Here is a 20,950-nt window from a genome sequence, read left to right as displayed (position 1 = left end):
GGAAGGCTTGTGATGTGCAGAAGCTGCCAACCTCCAGTGGACTGATGGCTTCTGGCAGGCAGGGGGAAACCAGTAAAACCTCTACTGTCAGCTGGGAAACTTGATACTAAGTTAAGATTTGGAGCAAGTAAACAATCCCAAAGGCACACAGCAAGCTGAGGGGGAAAAAAAATCTATAGCTTGTATCACAAAACTGTTAATATCCTTAATATATAAAGAGTTATTAGAGATCAATAAGAAAAAGATAAACTCTCCTGAAGAGAAAAGTAGGTAAAAGCTCTGAACAGGCAACTCACTAAAACAAAGCAAAACATAAAAACACACAAACATATAAATGGTCAGTAGAGATATTTTTAGGTGATGCTGCTGCTGCTGCAAAGTCACGTCAGTCATGTCTGACTCTGTGCAACCCCATAGACGGCAGCCCACCAGGCTCCTATCCCTGGGATTCTCCAGGCAAGAACACTGGAGTGGGTTGCCATTTCCTTCTCCAATGCATGAAAGTGAAAAGTGAAAGTGAAGTCACTCAGTCGTGTCTGACTCTTCGAGACCCCATGGACTGCAGCCTACCAGGCTCCTCCATCCATGGGATTTTCCAGGCAAGAGTGATTGGAGTGGGTTGCTAGTGCCTTCTAGCTAGCGGTAAAGAACCCCCCTCCCACTGCAGGAGACGTAAGAGATAAGGGTTCCATCCCTGGGTCGGGAGGATCCCCTGGAGAAGGAAATGGCAACCTCCTCGAAGATTCCTGCCTGGAGAATCCCATGGACAGAAGAGGCTGATGGGCTACAGTCCAAAGGGTCAGAAGGAGTCAGACACAACCGAGTGACTTGGCGTGCATGCACATAGTCATCAAAGAAATTTAAACAGTGCGATCTGTGTGTGTTTATCAGGTTGGCAGCCTTTCTTTTATGAAAAGTTCCAGTGTTTGGAAAGGAGAATATGCACAAATATTGTTGGTGGGAGTGTTAATAAAAGGCACAGCCTTTCCGGAGAGGAGTAGGGGTCATAATAAGCCTTGAAATGGTACATATGTTTTGACTCAGAAATTCCATAAGTAGACATTTATCCGCTGAGAATGATGATAAGTGTGGGCAGAGCTTCAGCGCTGGAATGTCCCCGGAGGAGGCCGTGGGCATAGTGGCTAGACCTCAGTGCTGGAGCCTGGTTGCCTGGAGCAAGTCCCTCTCGGAGCCTCAGTTTCTACATCTGTAAAATGGAAAAGTATCGTAATGATGCCAAAAGATTTGGACATATCAGGTGCCTGGCATATAATAGATACCTAGGAAATGGAAGCTTAGTGAGAAAAGCTTAACAGAAATGTAAAAGCACCTAGAAGATACGTACGTGGGCCACCGAGAGAAACAGAATTTCACAGAGAGGCTCCTAAACTCATGAAAAGACTCTGCACCTCATTCCCAATAAGATATGTTCATTAAAATGATGCTGAGACATTTTTCACCCAGAAGATCTGAGAAATCCCAAGTGAGCTGACAGCCTGTGGGGAAATAGTCCACCTCCAGGTGAGGGGGTACTAGATGCGACCACCTTGATGGAGAGCACTCTGGAAACTGCTACTGAAATGACAAACATATATGCTCTGAACCCTGAGATTTCACCTTGGGGGATTTACCCACTTGCATGAAAAGGACATGAAAGGTCATTCACAGTGGCATTAGCCATCAGTGCAAAAGACTAGAAGCAAAATCCCATCATCAATTAGATGGTTAATTGATGGTTAATTCTGGTTAAATTGATGCTGGGAAAGGTTGAAGGCAGGAGGAGAAGGGGACAACAGAGGACAAGATGGTTGGATGGCATCACTGACTCAATGGACATGAGTTTGAGCAAGCTCTGGGAGATGGTGAAGGACAGGGAAGCCTGGCATGCTGCAGTCCATGGGGTCGCAAAGAATCAGACACAACAGAGCATCTGAACAACAATAGGTTAGGAAGCCCATCCACAGTTCCTCATCCTAGTTGCAAATCCCCAAATATTCTGACATTTCAGGATAATTTTAATCATTTAAAAATTGTCCAATCTTCATCCATCCCAGCGAGTGTGAATATTCATCAATTTATCTGCAGCAATTGACTCTGAGTTCATTGAAAGGCACAGCCTTTCCGGAGAGAAGTAAGGTGAAGGTGTGGGGGTCATAATAAGCCTTGAAATGGTATATATGTTTTGACTCAGAAATTCCACTAGTAGACATTTAAATCTGTTGAGAAATGACCCTGAGCTCAGTCACTTCAGTCATGTCCAACTCTTTGCAACCCTATGGACTATAGCCTGTCAGGCTCCTCTGTCCATGGGATTTCCCAGGCATGAATACGGGAGTGAGTTGCCATGCCCTCCTCCAGAGGATCTTCCCGACCCAGGGATTGAACCCATATCTCCTGCATCTCCTGCATTGCAGACAGATTCTTTACCCACTGAGCTACCTGAGAAATCCGATTGACTCTGAGATGCCACCCCAGATCAGCTGGGATGTGTCTTAGTTAGCTACTGCCACATAACAAAGGACCCCAAAAGTTAGCCACTGAAAACTACATTTATTATCTCAGAGTTTCTGCGGGTAAAGACTGTGGGAGTCACATAGCTGGGTGGATTCACAAAGCTCTCAAAACAGTGATACCCAAGGGAGTTGAGGAGCTGTGAGCCACTCCAGAATCCCTACATCCACCCTGGGCTCTGAGCACCCAGATTATAAACGTCTTGCCCACTGGTCAGCTTCCAGTTGGACCAGCTGTTTTCTGTCCCATTTCAGGGAATTCTCGCCCTACACGCATTTACTGTTCCAACAAGGAACTTGCTGTAGGGTCCTATAGTAGGAGGCCAGGCTGCCCCAGCCCTGAACACAGTTCCTTGCATTGTTCGAAGTGAACTCAAAACTCCCATCACCACCATCTTCCCCACCAGTGTTGGGAACCAGTAGCTGCTGGGAGAGGCCCTATAGAGTCCTGACAAGAAGAAATGGGACACAAATTCATATGCATATCAGAGGATACCTCTATCACTCAGGTACACTCTGTGGCTTCCCATTGCCCTAGCTCACTATGAGCCTGGCCACCTGGCCAAGTCAGCAGACAAGGTGCATGCTGCTCCATCCAAGAACCCACACTCACCACCCCCCTGGAGACCCCCCTGCCTGACCCCCAGCAATTCACTGGCATGGGCCAAGAACCTCTGAGCGCCTCACCTGTTTCTGCCTGGTCCCATGGCTCCTCTGAGCAGTCATCCAGAATGCAGGACATGTTTCTGGCCCCAAGGGCCTTTTTCAATTCTAAAATAAAACAGAAACCCCTGGGCTCACGTGGATAAACCCCAGAATCCCAGGGCTTCCATGAATTTTCCCAGAGAGGCCACAAGAGGGCAAAGGATGGGGCATATGTCTCAACCAGGAGCCCTAAAGGAAGGGCTCAGACGAACCTATGTCCACATCTGTGCCCATGGCAGACACTGCTAGCCCATCCTCGCACCCTCACTGAGCCTGAATGCCACCTACTCCGCCTTTCAGCACAGCACTTCAGACCTCACAAATCAGTTCCGGGTGGAAACCCCGCCCCCAACCACCCCCCACCCCCCACCCACATGACATGTAAAGCTTCTAGGAAGAGAAACTTGTTTTCTAAAAACTTTTTTCCACAGGATAGCCTTTTTCCATTTAAAATGTCCCCTATTCTAAGATAACCGGGTTCTTTTTGTTTGGCCATGCACAGAACAAGGAAATTTCTTACCCTTACCTTCCTGGCTCCCAGAACTTTGCTATCTCTGAGTTTCTCCTCTGAGATTCTCTGAGTTTCTTCTCACCCTTCCTTCCTGGCTCCCAGAATTTTGCTAACTCTGACTGCTCTTTCTGCATCCCTTCTTACTCTTTTTTTTTTTTTTAATACATATACGTATATATGCATTGAATTTTATTTGTCTTTTTTAAAGGCTGCACTGGGCCTTTGTTGCTGCGTGGGCCCTTCTCTAGTTGCAGCGGGTGGGGGCTACTCTCCAGCTGCAGGGGCTTCTCCTGTCGCAGAGCACAGGCTCTAGGACACATGTGTTTCAGTAGTTGCAGTGCCTGGGCTTAGTTGCCCTGAGGCACATGGGATGTTAGTTCCCAAACCAGGGATGGAACCTGTGTCCCTGCACTGGCAGGAAGATTCTTAACCACTGGACTGCCAGGGAAATCCCCTTTCTTCTTTGTGTCCTTCAAATCCAGGCCCTTTGGGATGCCTCTCCAGTCTATCCACACCATTTCTAGGGTTGTGGGCCCTCCCATGTACCTAGTAACACCCAAGGCCAACAACAGCCTCTGATTTCTGCTTCTTCCTCCTGCCTGGGCTCTGTCCCCTTGGTTTCTGCCCCTGCCCCAGTCCATCGTTTGCTCCCAGGACCAGGTCCTCAGCCTCCTCTCTAGCTTCCAGTCTGGCCTCTGTTGCCCTCTGCTCACACACTCTCCATGGCTCTCTATTGCCTGCCACGAAATGTCTAAACTCCTCTGCCTGTCATGCAAGGCCCTGCACATCTTCCCTGACAGCCTCCAGCCTCCTCTCCTTCCTTCTGTGTCAGCTGTGGCGTTCCCTGAATAACCATTACACATTGCTCGTTACCCTGTGAGTACACATGTCTCAGCAGTCACAGGCATTGGGTCAAGAAGGAAGCGACAAGGCAGGAGGGAGAAGAGACTGTTCAGGAGCCTCTTCCCAGCCCAGGAAATCCTAAGAGGCCTACTCCCAAGTCCACATATACTTGGGGCCTCAATGCCAGCTCAGAATAAAACAGGGAGAGGTTATCTGAATGAATAAATGTAAATATGTATCCCAAGTTTTAAAAATTTCCCTCCCTCCTTTCAGCCTAAGAACTCCTACACACCCCTCACAGCCCCACTCCAGTGCCCCCTCCTTCAGGGAACTTCCATCACTGTCCCTATAGCCTCTCCTACTCCAGATATCTACTTTCCCAGTCCTGGCCCTGAGTCAAAAGGCTAGTGTTCACAGGAAGTGAGAGGCAATGGGGATGCTGGTGGGGTTCAATAGATGCAGCAAGGAGTCACCAGGCTCCCCTGAGCTGTAGGGGGAAGGGCTCACCTCGATTGATCCTCTGGAGCAGGAACCCCCGGACAACATCCTCGTAAATCCCCTCAATGGTCAGGGCAGGGCTGCCCACAGCAAGCACGTCCCCTTCAAACTTAAGCAGCTCCTGGAACCAAAGCAGGTGAGGGGCTGAGCTAGAGGAGTGGGCTGTGTGTGTGACATGGGTTCCAGCCCCAGCTTTGTCACTGATTAGTCAGTGAAATTTGGGCCTCAGTCTCCTCATCTTTAAAATGGACTCCTTCCCCAGCTTTGTCACTGATTCAGTTCAGTTCAGTTGTTCAGTCGTGTCTGACTCTTTGTGACCCCATGGACTGCAGCACCCCAGGCTTCCCTTGTCCATCACCAACTCCCAGAGTTTACTCAAACTCATGTCCACTGATTAGCCAGGGAAATTTGGGCCTCAGTCTGGTCATCTTTAAAATGGACTCCTTGACTCATTATTCCCTTGGTTGTTGTGGGGATTGGTGAAACAAAGCACATCACAGCTCAGTGGGAACAGGATAGGTTTTCCTGCTGGGTCCCCTCACAGCCACTTCCTGCCTGACCCCTGCTGCAGACCACTTTCCAGTGCCCCTAAGCCGTGTGTAGCCAGGGGCTGTGACCTCTTCCCTTGTCTACTTCCCACCTTCTCACTCGCCAAGCTCCAACCACACTCGCCTTTTCACCGTTTTCCAGCATACCAGAAACAGATCTACCTCAGGACCTATGCATATGCAAAAAACACCCTTCCCCTGATATGCCTCATGCCTTTAGTTTACTGCTTCTCAGGCATCATCTTCTCAAAGAGAGCCTCCTAACCACTCAGAACCCTCCCCACACACTCCCTCTCTGCTTCCTCCTTTCTCTGAAGCCTGTATCACCTGCTGATATGTGATACATGGGACCCCATGCCAGCTCTCAAATGGCAGACATCGAGCATTGTCATGGGAGAAGCAGAGAACATTATGGAAGCCCAGAAGAGCCATCTGACCCAGCCTCAGGGCTCAGGGAACCAAAGTCTTTAAGCATCAGGGTGGCTCTATGATGCTTGGTTGTTCTGTAGGGCCTGTCCCCCATCAGCTCACCGCTTTGCAGCTCGACTCCAGCTGGCCCAACACAAAGGGCAGGAAGATGCAGAGCAGCCAGCTGTGGATGAACCTCCTCCGTGCCGAGCTGCTATCCGACTGGAATTTCTGCATGACACACACAGCAGCTGGTCTCCCAACCACCTGAACAGTCAGGCCCATTGCCATGCCCTCCTCGCAGACCTCACCTTCAGCATGCGCCCCCTGACTTTCTCCAGCTGCTGGGTGGCCTGGTCACAGTCCAGAGTCGTGGTCAGACACTGGTCAGCCAGCTGTAGGAAGGTGGTCACGGCGTCAGCCATGAGCTGTGGAAGGAGATGCTGAGATGAGCCTTGGAAATCCATGCTCTTTCTGGGCCCTGCGCCTGCTCAGTTGAACCCTTCTCAGTATCCAGCCTGCCCTGACCAGCTACCTCCCCCCAGGCTCCTTCTTGTCCCAAGATACAGTACCCTCGAGACTTCCTTGGTGGTTCAGTGGCTAAGACTCTGAGCTCCCAATGCAGGAGGCCTGGTTTGATCCCTGATCAGGGAACTAGGTCCCAAATGATGCAACTAAGAGTTCGCAGGGCACAACTGAAGATTCCCATGTGCTACAACTAAGGATCCTGCGTCCACAACTAAGACTGGGATTAGCCAAATAAGTAAACATTTAAAAATACAATTTAAAAAAAGAAAAATATAGCACTCTCTTTCTCTCAGGACCTGAGCCTCATCCAATCAGTGCCAGGAGGCCCAGCATGGGGAGCCCTCTTGTGCAGTATGCAGACCGAACAACTGGGCCAGGCAGTACTGGGTCTTCTCAATCTCTGTCTCTCTCACTTACCACATCCATCAGCAGGTCCCATCCCCTTGGCCTTCAAAACCCCTGGCTTCTCTCCACCAACCTGCTCTGGTTCAGACCTCCTTGCTTCCATTCCTGCCACCAACAGCCACTGCCCCCCATGGCAGGCAGGGCTTTCTAAAAAACTTTCAATTTGCTCGTGCCCCTCTCCTGCTCACACACTTGCTGTGGTTCCCATTGCCCTTGAAGAGAACCCAGCCCCAGCAGCCCCATTACTCAAGGCCCTGATTCATCTGCCTCCCTACCTCTCTGTCATATGTCTCACACAGTTGCCCACTCTTGAAATCTACAACCCAATGTCTCTAAACTGCTTTACTTTCCCAAAGGTGGACAAGCTCTCTCACTGACCAGCTACCTCCCCCCAGGCTCCTTCTTGTCCCAAGATACAGTACCCTTGAGACTTAACCACACTGTTCATTACACCCAGGACATACCCTATTCCCATTCCTCCCATGGCTGCCCCAGCCTGGCAGTCCTCTCCTCCTGGAAACTCTCCCAACCCTGGAGACGGATCAGGTGTCCCCTCAGGGTTCCCATAGCGCCTCGGGTGTCCCCGTCACAGCCCTGTCCGTCAGATGTGGTTACCGCCTGCTCATGCGTTCGTGTCTGCGTGACACTGGGAGCCCAGCCAGGGAGGCTCAGGTCTGTCTGGGTCATAGTGGTCTCCTCAGCACACACATAGCACCTGTTAAGTAGGGGCTGCCATCCTTGCCTCGTCTCCTCCCAGCCTCCAATTAACCCTTACCTGCTGTGCGAGATCCTGGGCCCCAAACACTAGGCTCTGTGTTCCAAAGAAGCCAAACAGTGCTGCCAGCTGCCCCAGCTGCCCCTGGCTCCTCTTGGCCTCTCGGTAGCAAATCTGCATCAGCTCTGGGTCCCATGGCATCTCCCCAAATGAGTACACCTGCATTCCAATGACAGTCAGGTGAGAAAAACAGCACCAGTGGAAAAGCAGGGCCAAGGGCCTCACGGCCAATTCGCTGAAGGGGAAACACAACCGGAAACACATCCCAACTCAGCTGTCACACACACACAAAAAAAACCAACCACACAATAAAGGTGAGGTATGGTGTGATGGACATAAAGTGGTGAAACTTGAAAACAATGATACTGTGGTGATGGCGTGACGGAGGGGAAATGGGCACACCCAGGCCTTGTCCCACCAATGCCATCGCCTGATGTTCTCTTTGTACTAGATCCTGGGGCTGCAGAAGTGGAATAATGCAAAGTGGTATTTTCCCTCAAATTGCCCACACAAAAGTTGGAGGAGACAGAGTTTAGACAAACAACTATAGTAGTGTGTAAATGCTCATATGAGGAGGGAAGCATAAGCAGCTGCAGAAAGGACCAGGGAAAATTTCTGGAGGAGGTGACTATGAAATGGAGATGTGAAGATTAATAAAGGGAGTGTTAGTCACTCAGTCCTGTCTGACTCTTTGAGACCCTATGGACTGTAGCCCACCAGGCTCCTCTGTCAATGAGATTCTCCAGGCAAGAATACTGGAAACCTCATTTAAAATGAAGTTGTGGGAGTTCCCTGGGAGTCTAGTGGTTAGGATTTGGCACTTTTACTGCCATGGCCCAGGTTCAATCCCTGGTCAGGGAACTGAGATCCCACCAGTCGAGTGGCTGGGCCAAATAAATAAATAAAATGAAGCCATTAAGCTCTAAAGGGAGAGCTCTCATGCACTGCCACTCCTTGCCCTCTGCCCTCCCCTCCAAACAGGGAAAAGAAAATTACTGCTTTACCAGTCCCACAGGAGGAAGATTTTCTCCTTACCCAGTAACAGCCCCAACCAATGAGAAACTACCACCACCCAGCCAATGAGAAAATGTCAACATCCTGAACTGCTTTCCTTCAAAGTCACCCCTCCCAACTTCCTCCTTTTTCTCTATAAAGTAACATTCCTCCCCTTTGTGAGACTTGCCTATGGTTTTGCCCTAGCTTGCATGCCCCAAATTACAATGTGAAGGCTGTTTCTCTCTCTCTCCCTAAAATGTTTTGTTGGTAAAATAACTGGCTGTTTCATTTTAAAGGTCAACAATGAGTTGAATGTTTCTTGGCATATAGTATGCTCTCATTTCATAGTAGAAGAACTGAGCTGACCTGCATAGAGCAGAATTCTGTCTCAAGAGATGGGTGGGCTGTGGCCAAACAAGTGAATGGGAGGAGGAAGAGTTTTCAGGTATGGTGACTCCAGATGACTGTTACTAAATCGCTAATCTTGTCCTCTTACTCCTCCCCGCCCATCGTGGCCCACCCTGAGTAAAACGCAGCCTAGAAGAAAGTTCGGAGATTTTCAAAAGATGATTTTCAAACAAGAAAGATGCAAGGTTCACGTGACTCTTCCATAAAGTTAAGACACTGCCCATAGGCCCGATAAACCAGAGCCCCTGAAGTTCACCTCCTTCCGCAGCTGGGTGCTGGAGGAACTCCCACGAAGGAGGCGGAACAGGCGATCCATGCCCTGGGTTAGGAGGGTCCGCACCGCCGCGAGTTCGGCTTCCACAGTGCTCAGCAGCGTCTGTGTGATCCGGGGCAGCTGTGCATCCACCTTCCCGCGCAGGCACGACTCTAGGGGGCCCTGGACCTCGGCTGCGAGTGGAAGACAGTGGCCTGGATCTCCTCCAGGTGCTCAGCAAATAGGAGAGGGGAGGGGAAGGTGTGCGACTATTTGCTCAACGGGGTGAGGAAGATGGGAGCGCAGACTCTGAGCATCCTCCTCTATCCTATTTTACAAACGAGAAAACTGAGGCTTCAAGTGCGATGAGGATCAGCTCAAAAGTCACACACTAGGAGGCTGAGTCCGGATTCAAACCCAGTTCTCTTTGTTACTGCGCTGAGTAGGAGCCATCTCCGCTGTTTGACTGGACAACCTCATCCCCGGTCAGACCCGCTACTGCCAACGCCTCGGCCCATCTCCCCCCCAGTCAGGGTCTGGAGGCTCACCCTCTGCGTCCCTGGCTCTCCCGCCTCCCGCGGCCCAGCTCTTCCTCTTGACTTGGCCCTTGTCTCGCCCCACCCTCAGCCTAAACCTCAAAACCACGTCCATTCTCCCACTTCGCCCCCGCCCTTTCCTTTTCTGGCCCTGCCCCTGCTAGGTCTCAGGGTTCCAGATCATCGGCCCCCAACCCTTACACCCAACCAGTTCCCCTTCTTTTTCTAAGGCTGCCAGCCCCGCCCCTCCCACTCAAGCCCTGCCCCTCTAGGCCACGCCCCCGAACCGCACCCTTCAGCCGCGAAGCCACGCGCGCCCGCAGCCGCAGCATCTGATCCACGTCTGAGCGGATTGTCTTCTCCAGGGCCGCAAGCAGCTCGTCCTTTTCGGGCTGGAAGGCGCGGAGTCCCGCGGAGGCTCCAGCCAGGACTGCAGCGTGGACGGCGTCCAGGAGCTACTCAGACCAGCAAGGGGACCCGACAAGGGCCAGGGGCGCGGTAGACCGCCAAGACGGGGCGGGGATGAGAGGGACGGAGAGACAGAGACAGGCATAGAGAGACGCGCAGAGAAACTGGGCACTCAAGTCCGACTCCTATCCTCCTCCTGGCCTCCCGAGCGTCCCTACTCCACCTCCTCGACCCTGTGCCTACCTTGGTCCAGGCCCAGGCCCGGGCGCGGCCGGCTCCTCGCAGGCCGGGCAGGGTCTGGGCTCGCAGCGCTGGCAGCAGCTCCCGCATCAGTACCGAGGTCAGCACCTGCGGGAGAGGTGACCATGGGTACTTCAGTGGGCCGAGAGGGGGCCTGGGGGTCCCGGGTGCGGCCTGGTGCGGCACTGACCTCAGCGTCGGAGCCTAGGGTCACGTCATCGTTGCTAAACTGGCCGTGTTGTTGCCGGTAGATACGTATGGCATCTAGGAAGGCACGGGCTGCCGGCGCTTGACTTCGCTGCAGGACTGAGGGGGCGACTCCTAAGTGTCCACCCATTCCTCCCCTACTCTCCTCAGGCTGCCTGGCTCCCCATAACTTCAGAAGGAAGCCCTCCACCTCCTCGCCAGGTTCAAACAGCTAGGTCAACCACTTCCAGACCTTTGCACAAAGAATTGCCCCTCCGCAGGAAGCACACCTCCCTAAGACCATCATCAGCCCATAAGCGAGCTTTATGTTTTGTTGTTCAGATGCTCAGTCGTGTCTGATTCTTTGTGACCTTGTAAACTGTAGCACACCAGATTCCTCTGTCCTCCACTATCTCCTGCAGTTGGCTTAAATTCCTGTCGATGCCTATGCCATTTAGGAAAAGACATCTCCTGCAGGCAGTCACCACCCAGGTCGCAAGGCAGTCACCAGTTGCCTCTCCAGTTAAGTACATTTGTTCAGTCAACAACCTGCCCAACTGTATGTGTCAGTTCTGTTCCTCTTCTTGAACTGGCTGGTCCCTCATCTTTTTGAGACTCCAGCTCTGACTTCCCCTCCCTGATCCCCAGGCTAAGCTCCCACAGGCCTGTGTCCTCATCACAGCCCTGGCCATGCATAATTGCCTGTTTCTCCCACGATCCATTTTATAGATAAGGAAACTGAGGTTTGGAGAGGATTCCACAGCCAGCACGAGCAAAGCCATCTGACCCCAGATCCTGCACCCCACCACCGCCTGCCCTTTGCCAGGACCCACCTGTGCCTCGAAGCCGGATGCCGCCCTGCAGGGCTAGTCTCCAGGCACGCTGCGCCTCCCCTGTGGCTGCAGAGAAACAGAGGTGCTGGCGGAAGGGATGCTGCAGGAACAGAGGGAAGCTAACAGGCATTTCCAAGAGGGGATCAGGCTCTTCCTGCGTGTGGTCTCCTGAAAGCAGACAGGGAAGCTCCAATCTTCATTCATTCATCCCCTTCATTCCCCATGAAATGCTCCCATGTGTGAGCTCAACTGCTCAAGTCGTGTCTGACTCTGCGACCCCATGGACTGTAGCCCACCAGGCTCCCCTGTCCATGGAATTTTCGCAGGAATACTGACATACTTAGAAGATCCTTATTCCAGCTCAGTCCCAGGAGGAGGTGTGCCCAGGGCAGATATTAATAATCCACCTCAGCATTCTTCTCAACACAGCAGCCTGGGGAGCCACCAACAACCGTCTGAATTGGCATGTGATCTGAGTCCTGCTTGCTGGAGGGTGCTGGAGTCAGCTAGGCCCAGATTCATACCTGGCCAAACCATTTTCTAGCTCTTCGCACAGATTTCCATCACCCTAAAAAATCCCTCAGTTTTCTTATCTGTAAAATGAGCTAAAAAGTGATACCAATGACCTAGAACAATTGGGAGGACAAAAATGAGGGAATTTATTTCAATTAATTAAATTGGCAGTGATTTAGTTGCTAAATTGTGTCTGACTCTTGTGACCCTATGGACTGTAGCCCACCAGGTTCCTCCGTGCATGGAATTTTCCAGGCAAGAATACTGGAGTGGGTTGCCATTTCCTTCTCTAGGGGATCTTCCCTACCCAGGGATCAAACCCAGGTCTCCTAGGCTGCCTGTGATCTCTTGCACTGCAGGGAAATTCTTTAGCAACGGAGACACCAGGGAAGCCCAGATTAATTAAATTGAGATCTCGTAAATCCTTAAGTGTTTTGTTCAGATTTTCAGAGTGATATATATAAACTGCAGTAAAATACAATAATGCAGAAAGAAGTGGACATTCCTCATCATGCAGCCCTTTAATCACAGCCTCCAGAGATGATAATAACTGTTAACAGTTTGGGAGACATTACTCCAGATTTTTAAATCTGCACAAAGCTATATGGGATGCATTTTTTAACAGGGTGGAGTTTTCTGATGTATAACTGGCCTTTTGGCTCCTGTGTATGTCTGGGATACATTCAGAGGCTGCACAGATTTCTTTCCTAAGGGTCAGGCCATAGTTTATTTAATCAACCCCAAAGGATGAGTATTTGGGTGGACTCCCATCTTTTCAACATCATCAGCATTTCTGCAGGTGGTTTTTATTGCTACATCTTTGCATCATTAAGCAGCAGAATAGCTCTGCAGTGAAGCAAAGGGTGTAATTCTGGCTCTATCTCTTAACGGTATGGTAGTCCGAAGCCACAGTTTCCCCTTCTATGAAATGGGGTGATTAGTGATGGGACTGCCTCCTGGACAGAGTCAATGAGATGATGCAGGCCCTCAGTCAGATGCATGCCAGTCACTTATGTTGCTCCTTACACTATTCAGAGAGAGAAGGAGGAGGAGTGGGAGGACGGGGAGGTGACGGGAAGAGAGGTTGGAGGGGCAGGAAGAGGAAGAGGATGGAAGTCTGTAGTTTTCCTGCCCACCACTGTCCATCTCTCCATATGCTTGCTGACACCAGATTTTTATCGTTTTTACCATTTGCTGCTTTGATTCTGGTTTAGTGACTTAACTCCTTCACTCTGACAAGAGTGGGTGTTTCTCTTCCAAGAGACAGAGTGCTCACCCAGAGGCAATGCTGCCCCTAAGGACACTTGGCAATTTCTGGAGTTATATTTGGTTGTCACATTTGGGATGCAGAGTGCTATTGGCATCTGGTGGGTGGAGGCCAGGGATACTATTTAACATCCTGTGGTGCAGTGGGCAACCCTCACTGCAGAAAAAAATGATCTGGCTCCAGTATCACCAGTGCAAAAGTAGAGAAGCCAGCTCTTGGGGTCCCCAGGAGCCTTACTTGAGGAGTCTGGGCAGAGAGCATCCAACAGGCAGAGATATTCACGTTGGGAAGTCAGGACTGTGTACCCCGTCAGGGTCGTGGAGCCCAGGGGATGGTCCCCATTTTCATATTCCTGCAAAAGGCATCCAAAGAACTGTCTTGGGACAGATCTAAATGGTGGCTTCTATGTCCCAGCGTGGGATCAGGGGAAGATTTGGGGTTAACCCACCTCACTGCCTCCACCCCTCAGCCCTTCTCCACAGTGGAGCACCCAGTACCCACTGTCTGTTAGGCCAGTCTGTAGTGCTATATGAGGACTATCTCATCGAATCCTCACAGCCCCATGTGGCATAGACCATCATCATCCCATTTCACAGAGGTGAAAACTGAGTCCCAGGGAGACAAGAATTCCCCAGCTGGGAAGCACGATGCAAGTGGGATATGCAAAGGCCTCGCATGGTTTCAACCTCACTCTGCTGATGACCACAAGTGAGTCCCTACCCTGGCCCGGGCCTCAGTTTATCCGCCTGGCACAGCAGGAGATGGTTGCCCATCCAGGGGCCAAGTACACAGATGACCTTGATTCATATCTGATGACTGAAGAAAGGAGCAGGGCTATGCTAGGAACTGGACCCCAAACCCACACTGGGGAGGGTGGGATGGAGAGGTAGATGGACTGTAAGCCACGCACTCACCTCCCTGTGGCTGAACCACTCCAGGCGGCCATCCCCACGCAGAACACAGAAGCTTGGCTGCCACTGGGGTGGGTGGCCCCGCAGCTGGGCCAGGGGCCCTCGGTGCTCACGGACGCGGGGTAGCTTCTGTGGGAGGATGGGCAGGCAGATATCAGAAGCATCTGATGGTGTCCCAGTGTCCAAATCCCCTGGACAGCCCGTGCTGTGAGCTGGGTGCCCCCAAGTACAAGGTGCTTGGGAGCTGCTGTTGTGATGTTTTATTCTTTATCACACATGCTCACAGCATTCACTTCCAAATATGAATCGAGGCAGGCACTTTTGTTATCTCCAACTTACTTGCAAGGGGATCCCCCCCCCATTTGAGCTTCAGATGAGACCCCAGCCCTGACCAACATCTTGATTGAGACACTGAAAGAAAGGACCTGGCGAAGCCCCATCTGGATTCCTGACCCACCGTAACTGAGATGATGAATGTGTGTTGGGACATCCCTGGTGGTCTAGTGGTAAAGAATCTGCCTGCCAACGCAGGGGACATGGGTTTGACCCCTGGTCTGGGAAGATTCCATGCCATGGCCCAGCTAAGCCTGCGCATGACAACTCTGAGCCCACATGCTCTGGAGCCCATAAGTCGCAACTACTGAGCCCGCACACCCCATAGCCCACGTCCTGCAACAAGAAAAGCCGCTGCAATGAGAAGCAAGTGCAGTGCAGCTGGAGAGTAGCCCCTGCTTGCTTGCTGCAACCAGAGAAGGCCTGCACATTGCAACGAAGATCCAGCATAGCCAAAGATAAATTAAAAAACATTTTTTTAAAGATAAGTGTGTGTTGTTTACAGGAGTGATTTTGCAGTGTATTGTTATGCAGCATAGCTAACTGATACAGGTGGGATTGCTAGATCACGGAACGGGTGTTAATTTATGAGAAACGGCCAGGCCTCTGTCCACAGGCCCCTCCCTCAGGCAGGATGGGACATTAACTTGTTTCGTTTTCTTTATTGCTCATCTCACTACCTGTCCACCTGAATTGTGTTCCAGAGTGGGACTGGAACTCCAGAGTGGGCTCCAGAGTGGTGCCTGGTGCATAGTTGGCACTCGGTAAATATTTGATGACTAAATGACCATCATTTGTGATGTTTTAATTCTTCGGTAGAGTAGTGGAAACTAAGATGTTTGTTAAAGGATTCTCCATCCCTCTTCCTAGGTCTGACATTTTTCACAGCAATATTGTTAAAATGTTATTATAGAAATGATATACCTAATGCAAATAGATAAAAATAAATATTAAAGAAAATGTTCCAACTGAAGCAAGAGGAAATCCCTCCATGCTGCTTGAACCCCCACATCAGCTGTGCCCTGGCCAGGTGGCTGGGACCAACAGGTGGTGGAAGGTGCAGGTGGGGGCAACACCCAGACCCCGTGGTGCCCCAAGCGGGACAGGTGGCATCCCAGGTGGGAGTGGGCTCTGTGTCCACAGTACCACGGGGCCCCAGTCCCAGGGCAGACACAGCTAGGAGATGGGGTGTCCAAGAGGAAATCTCAGAGCCCCAGCTGGGACAGATGACCCAGTGTTGTAAGGGCTGTGGGCTCTGGGTTCCAATCTCGCCTCTGCCTCTTGCTGGCAGTGTGACCTCAGGCAGGTCACTTCACCTCTCTGTGCTTTGGTTTCCTCAATAGTCAAAGACTCATCTTCTGAGGCTGGTGAAGATGGAGTAAGTTGGGCAGGGCACATGGAGATCCTGGGCACCATCGTCCAGCTCGGAAGACAATTGGAGCTGAGACTGGGCAGCTCCAGTCTCTTTCGTGCCATCGACATACTCTTCCTGAGCCCCTATTAGGTGCAGGCACCACGTGGGAAGGGGAAATGAGACTTGAACCCTGTCCCACAAAGCAGACAAGTGGAGGAGGCAGACCTGTGACCCTGGAGCTGCGCTGGAGAAGCAGACAGATGGGGGGTTCCAGAGGAGGTGCCCAACTCAGGCAAGGGTGATGGTAATCAAGGAAGGCTTCTTGGAAGAAGTAGCAGCCAAAGTATGGGATGGAATAGGGAGGGTGGCACGTGAAAAGGCCTGGGGGTCCAACGGGCATGCTGTGCCTTTGGGAACTCCACTCAGCCAGGCCACACCTTTTCCAATTTTAGGGCTTTGGTATTGCCTGTGCCCTCTCCCAAATGACCTTCCGATGTGGGCTCCAGAATGCCCTGGCTCTGTCCCTTCCTTTACATCTCAGCTCAGAAGGGCCCTCCTACACCCCAGCTTCCCACCCTCAACACCACCTTTCATTTTGTCTTCCTAGCACCTATCAGGGGTTATCCTACATCATGATACATTAACTTGATAACTAACTTGTCATTTCTCCCAATTAGACTGTGAGCCCGGGAGGGCAGAGGGAAGTCTCTCTCAGTTACTGTTGTGTCTCCAGCATCCCTGATGGGGCTTCCCAGGGGGGCACTAGTGGTAAAGAACCTGCCTGCCAACACAGGAGACGTAAGGGATATGGGTTTGATCCCTGGGTTGGGAAGATGCCTAAGAGAGCATGGCAACCCACTCCAGTACTCTTGCCTGGAGAATCCCATGAACAGAGGGGCCTGGTGGGTTACAGTTCATGGGGTCGAAAAGAGTCGAACATAACTGAAGCAACTTAGCACCACCATGCACCCCAGCATCCAACCAGGGACGTGGCAGGCAGCTGATGCTTAGTGAATGTTTGTTCAAAGGATGAATCTTTTTTTTTTTTTTTCATATTTGTATCCTTTCTGCCCCCAAACTCCTCTCCCATCCAGTCTGCCACATAACACTGGGCAGAGTTCCCTGTGCTATATAGCAAGCCCTTGTTGGTTTTCCTTTTTTTTTTTTTTTTTGGTTTTCCATTTTAAACAAAGCAGTGTGTACCTGTTCATCCCAAACTCCCCAACTATCCCTTCCCCCTATCCTTCCCCCTGGCAACCATAAGTTTCTTCTCTAAGTCTATGAGTCTCTTTCTGTTTTCTAAGTTCACTTATATCATATCTGTTTAGATTGCATGTATAACGGGTGTCATACGATATTTCTCCCTCTCTGACTTACTTCACTCTGTATGACAGTCTCTAGCTTCATCTATGTGGCTGCAAATGTCATTATTGCATTCCAAGAATGAATTTTTAATAGTCACCCTAGGTCGTGGTTCCAGCAAGGGCAAAGATGTGAAGAGGGACCCTCAAACAAACAGCCTCCCCAGCCTTGCCTGCTCCGTGCCCCCTCCCCCCCTTGTGGCACCCACTTTGCTATGCAGCAGTTGGCATCTGGCTGGCTCCTGGGGGCCTAGCTCTCTGGAGATTTGCCGCAGGACCGAGGCCGCCAGCTGCCCTCGGTAGCAAGGCAGGAAGTTCCTCAGCAGGGTGTCCACCTGGCCTGCAGGGATGAGAGGATGGTGAGGTGGCTGAATCAGTTCCTCTCAACCTGCCCAAGTGGAGGCCAAACAGGCAGAGAAGCGACTTACGGATTCCTACCCACACCCCAAAGCCTCCCCGAAAGACAGGCTCCAATTCCATTCATCGGTAACCCTCCACGACCTGTTTTTATCCACGGGGGTTTGGTGGGGGGCAGGGGAGTTAAGGGACTCAGGCTTAATTTATAACTAATGTACAACACACCTTAATTGTATAAATCACAAACGTTAATGAGTCTGACATATGTGCACGCCTTTGAAATCATCACAGATAAAGAACAGATCATTGCATCCAAAAATTTCCTTGTGCCCCTTACCCGAGGAGACTATCAAAATCTTTAAAAACCTCACCCAGCACAAGAGGACTTTCTGGGCTGATGGACGTGTCCTGTAGCCTGATCTAGGAGGTGATTACACACGTTAAAGCTCTTCAAGCTGTCCTAAGATGTGTGCACTTGACTGTATCTACAACACATCCATCGAGCAGACTGGAATGTGGATCTAATGACTGGAGCTTGAGCAGCAATTCTGGGCCAGGCGGTGACCTCAGGCACAGAAGCCACGCATGGTAAAACCATGAGACGGGAGGAGTTGGGTTGTCTATTATCAGCCTGCCTTCCTCTGTTCCCCTCTATGTTGCTGTTTAGTCACCTGGTCATGTTCAACTCTTTTGCAACCCTGTGGACTGGAGCCCGCCAGGCTCCTCTGTCCATGGGACTTCCCAGGCATTGCCATTTCCTTCTTCAGGGATTCTAACCCTCTATAATAGAGAGAATAAATATCTTGTTCAAGCCACTACAGAAAAAAATGTCAAAACTCTGCAGAGTAGCTTATTGGATCCATTCATATAGTAATAACTTGACTTTGTTTCTTGGTCTCTGTGAGCCCCGCCACACCCCCAGTGTGCGAGTCACAGTGAATGCTCAGCTGTAGGTACGGAGTGTGAAGGACACTGGCCCTTCTTTGTCTCAAAAGAACTGTGACTCAGTCCCTGAGGTCCACACAGAGGGGTCTATCGGTCCCTGCCCGCCTGAGAGGATCATTCCACATCTGGCCAGGTTCGGGGCACATCCCTCCTGGCCCCATGCCCCCCCAACCCCACCCCCGCTGCAACAACTGAACCCATGCCCCAAGTAGGATTACCACATTTACCCACATAAAAGTACATGACACCAATTAAATTTGAATTTCAGGTAACTAAGGAATAATTTTTTTCAGCACAAATATGCCCTCATGCAAAATCTGAGACACACTGATACTAAAATAAGTATTCATTGCTTTTCTAGAATTCACATTAACAGGACGTCCTGTGTAGCTGACAACCCAGCCCTAAATCCCACCTGCCAACATCGGGCTTCTTCCCATCTCACTCACCCTTCAGGTGCTGCTGCTGCTGCTTGTCCAGGGGGCTCGAGGGGCGCCCGCCCATCCTGCTGCCGTCTCCTGGGCTCTGCTGAGTGAAGTAAACACCCCTCTGTTCCCCACAACCCCCCAGGTTCCTCAGCTCAGGGGCCACCCTGGGAGAAAGGTGACCTGCGGGGCCCGAGTGCTGCAAGGCCAGCCGCCTGGGATCCAAAGCCAGGGCACAGTCCTGGGGTGTGTGCACGTGGGTTACCTGCTCCCGACTCTGCCCTGCCCCCTGCCCCGCCCGCCGCACCCTGCACCTGTGTCCTCCCGCTTCCCCTGGGCCAAGTTCCCCAGAACGGGTGGTTTCTGCAGGGGCTGCCCCAGGGTGCGGGTGGAGAAAAAAGACCTAGCTGGCCTTGGAGGGTGGATGAAGGGCAGACATCTGGCAGCACATGAGAGCAACTGTTAGTGTGGGGAGGCCAGGGAAGCGGGGAGAAGGCAGGGATAGGGCATGCATCTAAATCATGTTCCTATCCCCTCATCTGCACCCAGGCAGAGTGATTCTGGGGCCCAAGAGGATTCAGGCCTAGTCCAGCCCCAGGTTGGGAAGACAGAACTGAACTGACACCTCCAGTCCTGGGGTCCGTGCTAGGGCAGGAGTAGGTGGGGTGCCACTGTTCTGCTGTAGACAGGTAGGACATGTCCCTTCAGATCCTCCTTTACCCATCTACAGCAGAGGACTGTGTTGAATTAGCTGGGTCTCCTTAACCCTTCACCTGTTTTTCCACTGCCTGGCACAAAGCAGCCCTCAGTGTTTGGCAACGGAAGGGAGGGAGGGAGGAAAGACAGAAAGGCAGACAGGGAGGAAGGAAGGTCTACATTTCAGACTGAAATGTGATCAGATGGGGTTTTCACAGGATTTTAGATGAAGAGAGCATCAAATTCCACTGGGTGCAACATGGACGTGATGGCTGGAGCATAAGCAGCCACTCTGGACCATGAGGTAAAACGTGATAACAATGGCACAACTATGATGTCAGTTGCAGAGTCCCCAAAGAGTTCATGACACTGCTCCACCAGTTCTGGGTGGCCTCCCTCCAGAGGAGAAGCTAAATCTCCATTTTGTTTAAACCAGGAACATCTGACTGTAATCTTCACCAATTCCCCAGAATTTCTGTTTTGAACATCACTCCATAATAGCCTGAGTGCCATCCCTGAGCAGGGGATGCAGACCTGGGCAAAACAGACCACACAGTCCAGCCCCAATGGACCACTGGTTAGCACAGCAACAAAACTGTCAGACAGTATGGATAAGGGAGAAACATGGAACAGGAAAAAAATAGAGAATGCTAGGGGCAAGGAGGGGTCAGGGAGGTTATGGTGCACCAAGATCTGAAGGAAACAAAGGCCAAGCCATGCAAAAAGCTGGAGGAAAAAGAATGCTGAGCAGTGGGCACAACACATGCAAAGGCCCTGAGGTGGGAATGGACTTGGCTGGTTCCAGGAAGAACACAAGGTGGATGGACTGGAGGAGACTGAATGGGGAGTAGATGTTAGGTAGGAGGGTGGGGATTGCAGGGGCCACATGGGGGCTTGTGGGTTGAGTGAGAAGTATGGGTTTCACTCTGAAGACGAAGGGGAGCCACAGGCAGGTCTGGAGCAGGAACAGCTGCTGCTACCAGGACAGGGGCACAGGAGAAGTGACATGCCTCGGGCAGGGCCCTCCACACGGGGTCTTTCTGTCTCATCACTTTGCCTTCACTTCTCAGCCTCCGCCTGCGGCTTCAGGGGTCATGACACCTGTTGTTGCCCAAGGTCATGCTGGGCTGCTTTCCTTCCAAACCTCTCCTCCACCTTCCTCGGTTTCCGCTCAGAATCGGTCCCACTTCCTCACTC

General features: G+C 51.4%; 1 protein-coding gene and 1 non-coding gene across 2 annotated transcripts; one reads left to right on the top strand and one right to left on the bottom strand.

The window, feature by feature from the left end:
- Window positions 1-1,100: 1,100 nt before the first annotated feature.
- On the bottom strand, window positions 1,101-19,296 carry NIBAN3 (niban apoptosis regulator 3). The gene is given in 15 exon segments (XM_040241674.1): window positions 1,101-1,207; window positions 3,198-3,281; window positions 5,077-5,188; window positions 6,147-6,254; window positions 6,335-6,451; window positions 7,732-7,890; window positions 9,392-9,582; window positions 10,217-10,379; window positions 10,576-10,680; window positions 10,763-10,878; window positions 11,592-11,759; window positions 13,609-13,723; window positions 14,286-14,411; window positions 17,540-17,670; window positions 19,082-19,296. Coding segments are annotated over 15 exon segments (1,857 nt in total). The 5' UTR covers window positions 19,137-19,296.
- TRNAK-UUU lies at window positions 8,521-8,592 on the top strand. The gene has a single exon. It is a non-coding gene; the product is annotated as a tRNA-Lys (tRNA).
- Window positions 19,297-20,950: the final 1,654 nt, after the last annotated feature.

The sequence above is a fragment of the Oryx dammah genome, unplaced genomic scaffold, assembly GCF_014754425.2.
Source record: "Oryx dammah isolate SB20612 unplaced genomic scaffold, SCBI_Odam_1.1 HiC_scaffold_5, whole genome shotgun sequence".
NCBI classification, from domain to species: Eukaryota; Metazoa; Chordata; class Mammalia; order Artiodactyla; family Bovidae; genus Oryx; species Oryx dammah.
Note: the sequence above shows the minus strand (reverse complement) of the source record. Positions and strands in the feature narration are given on the sequence as shown.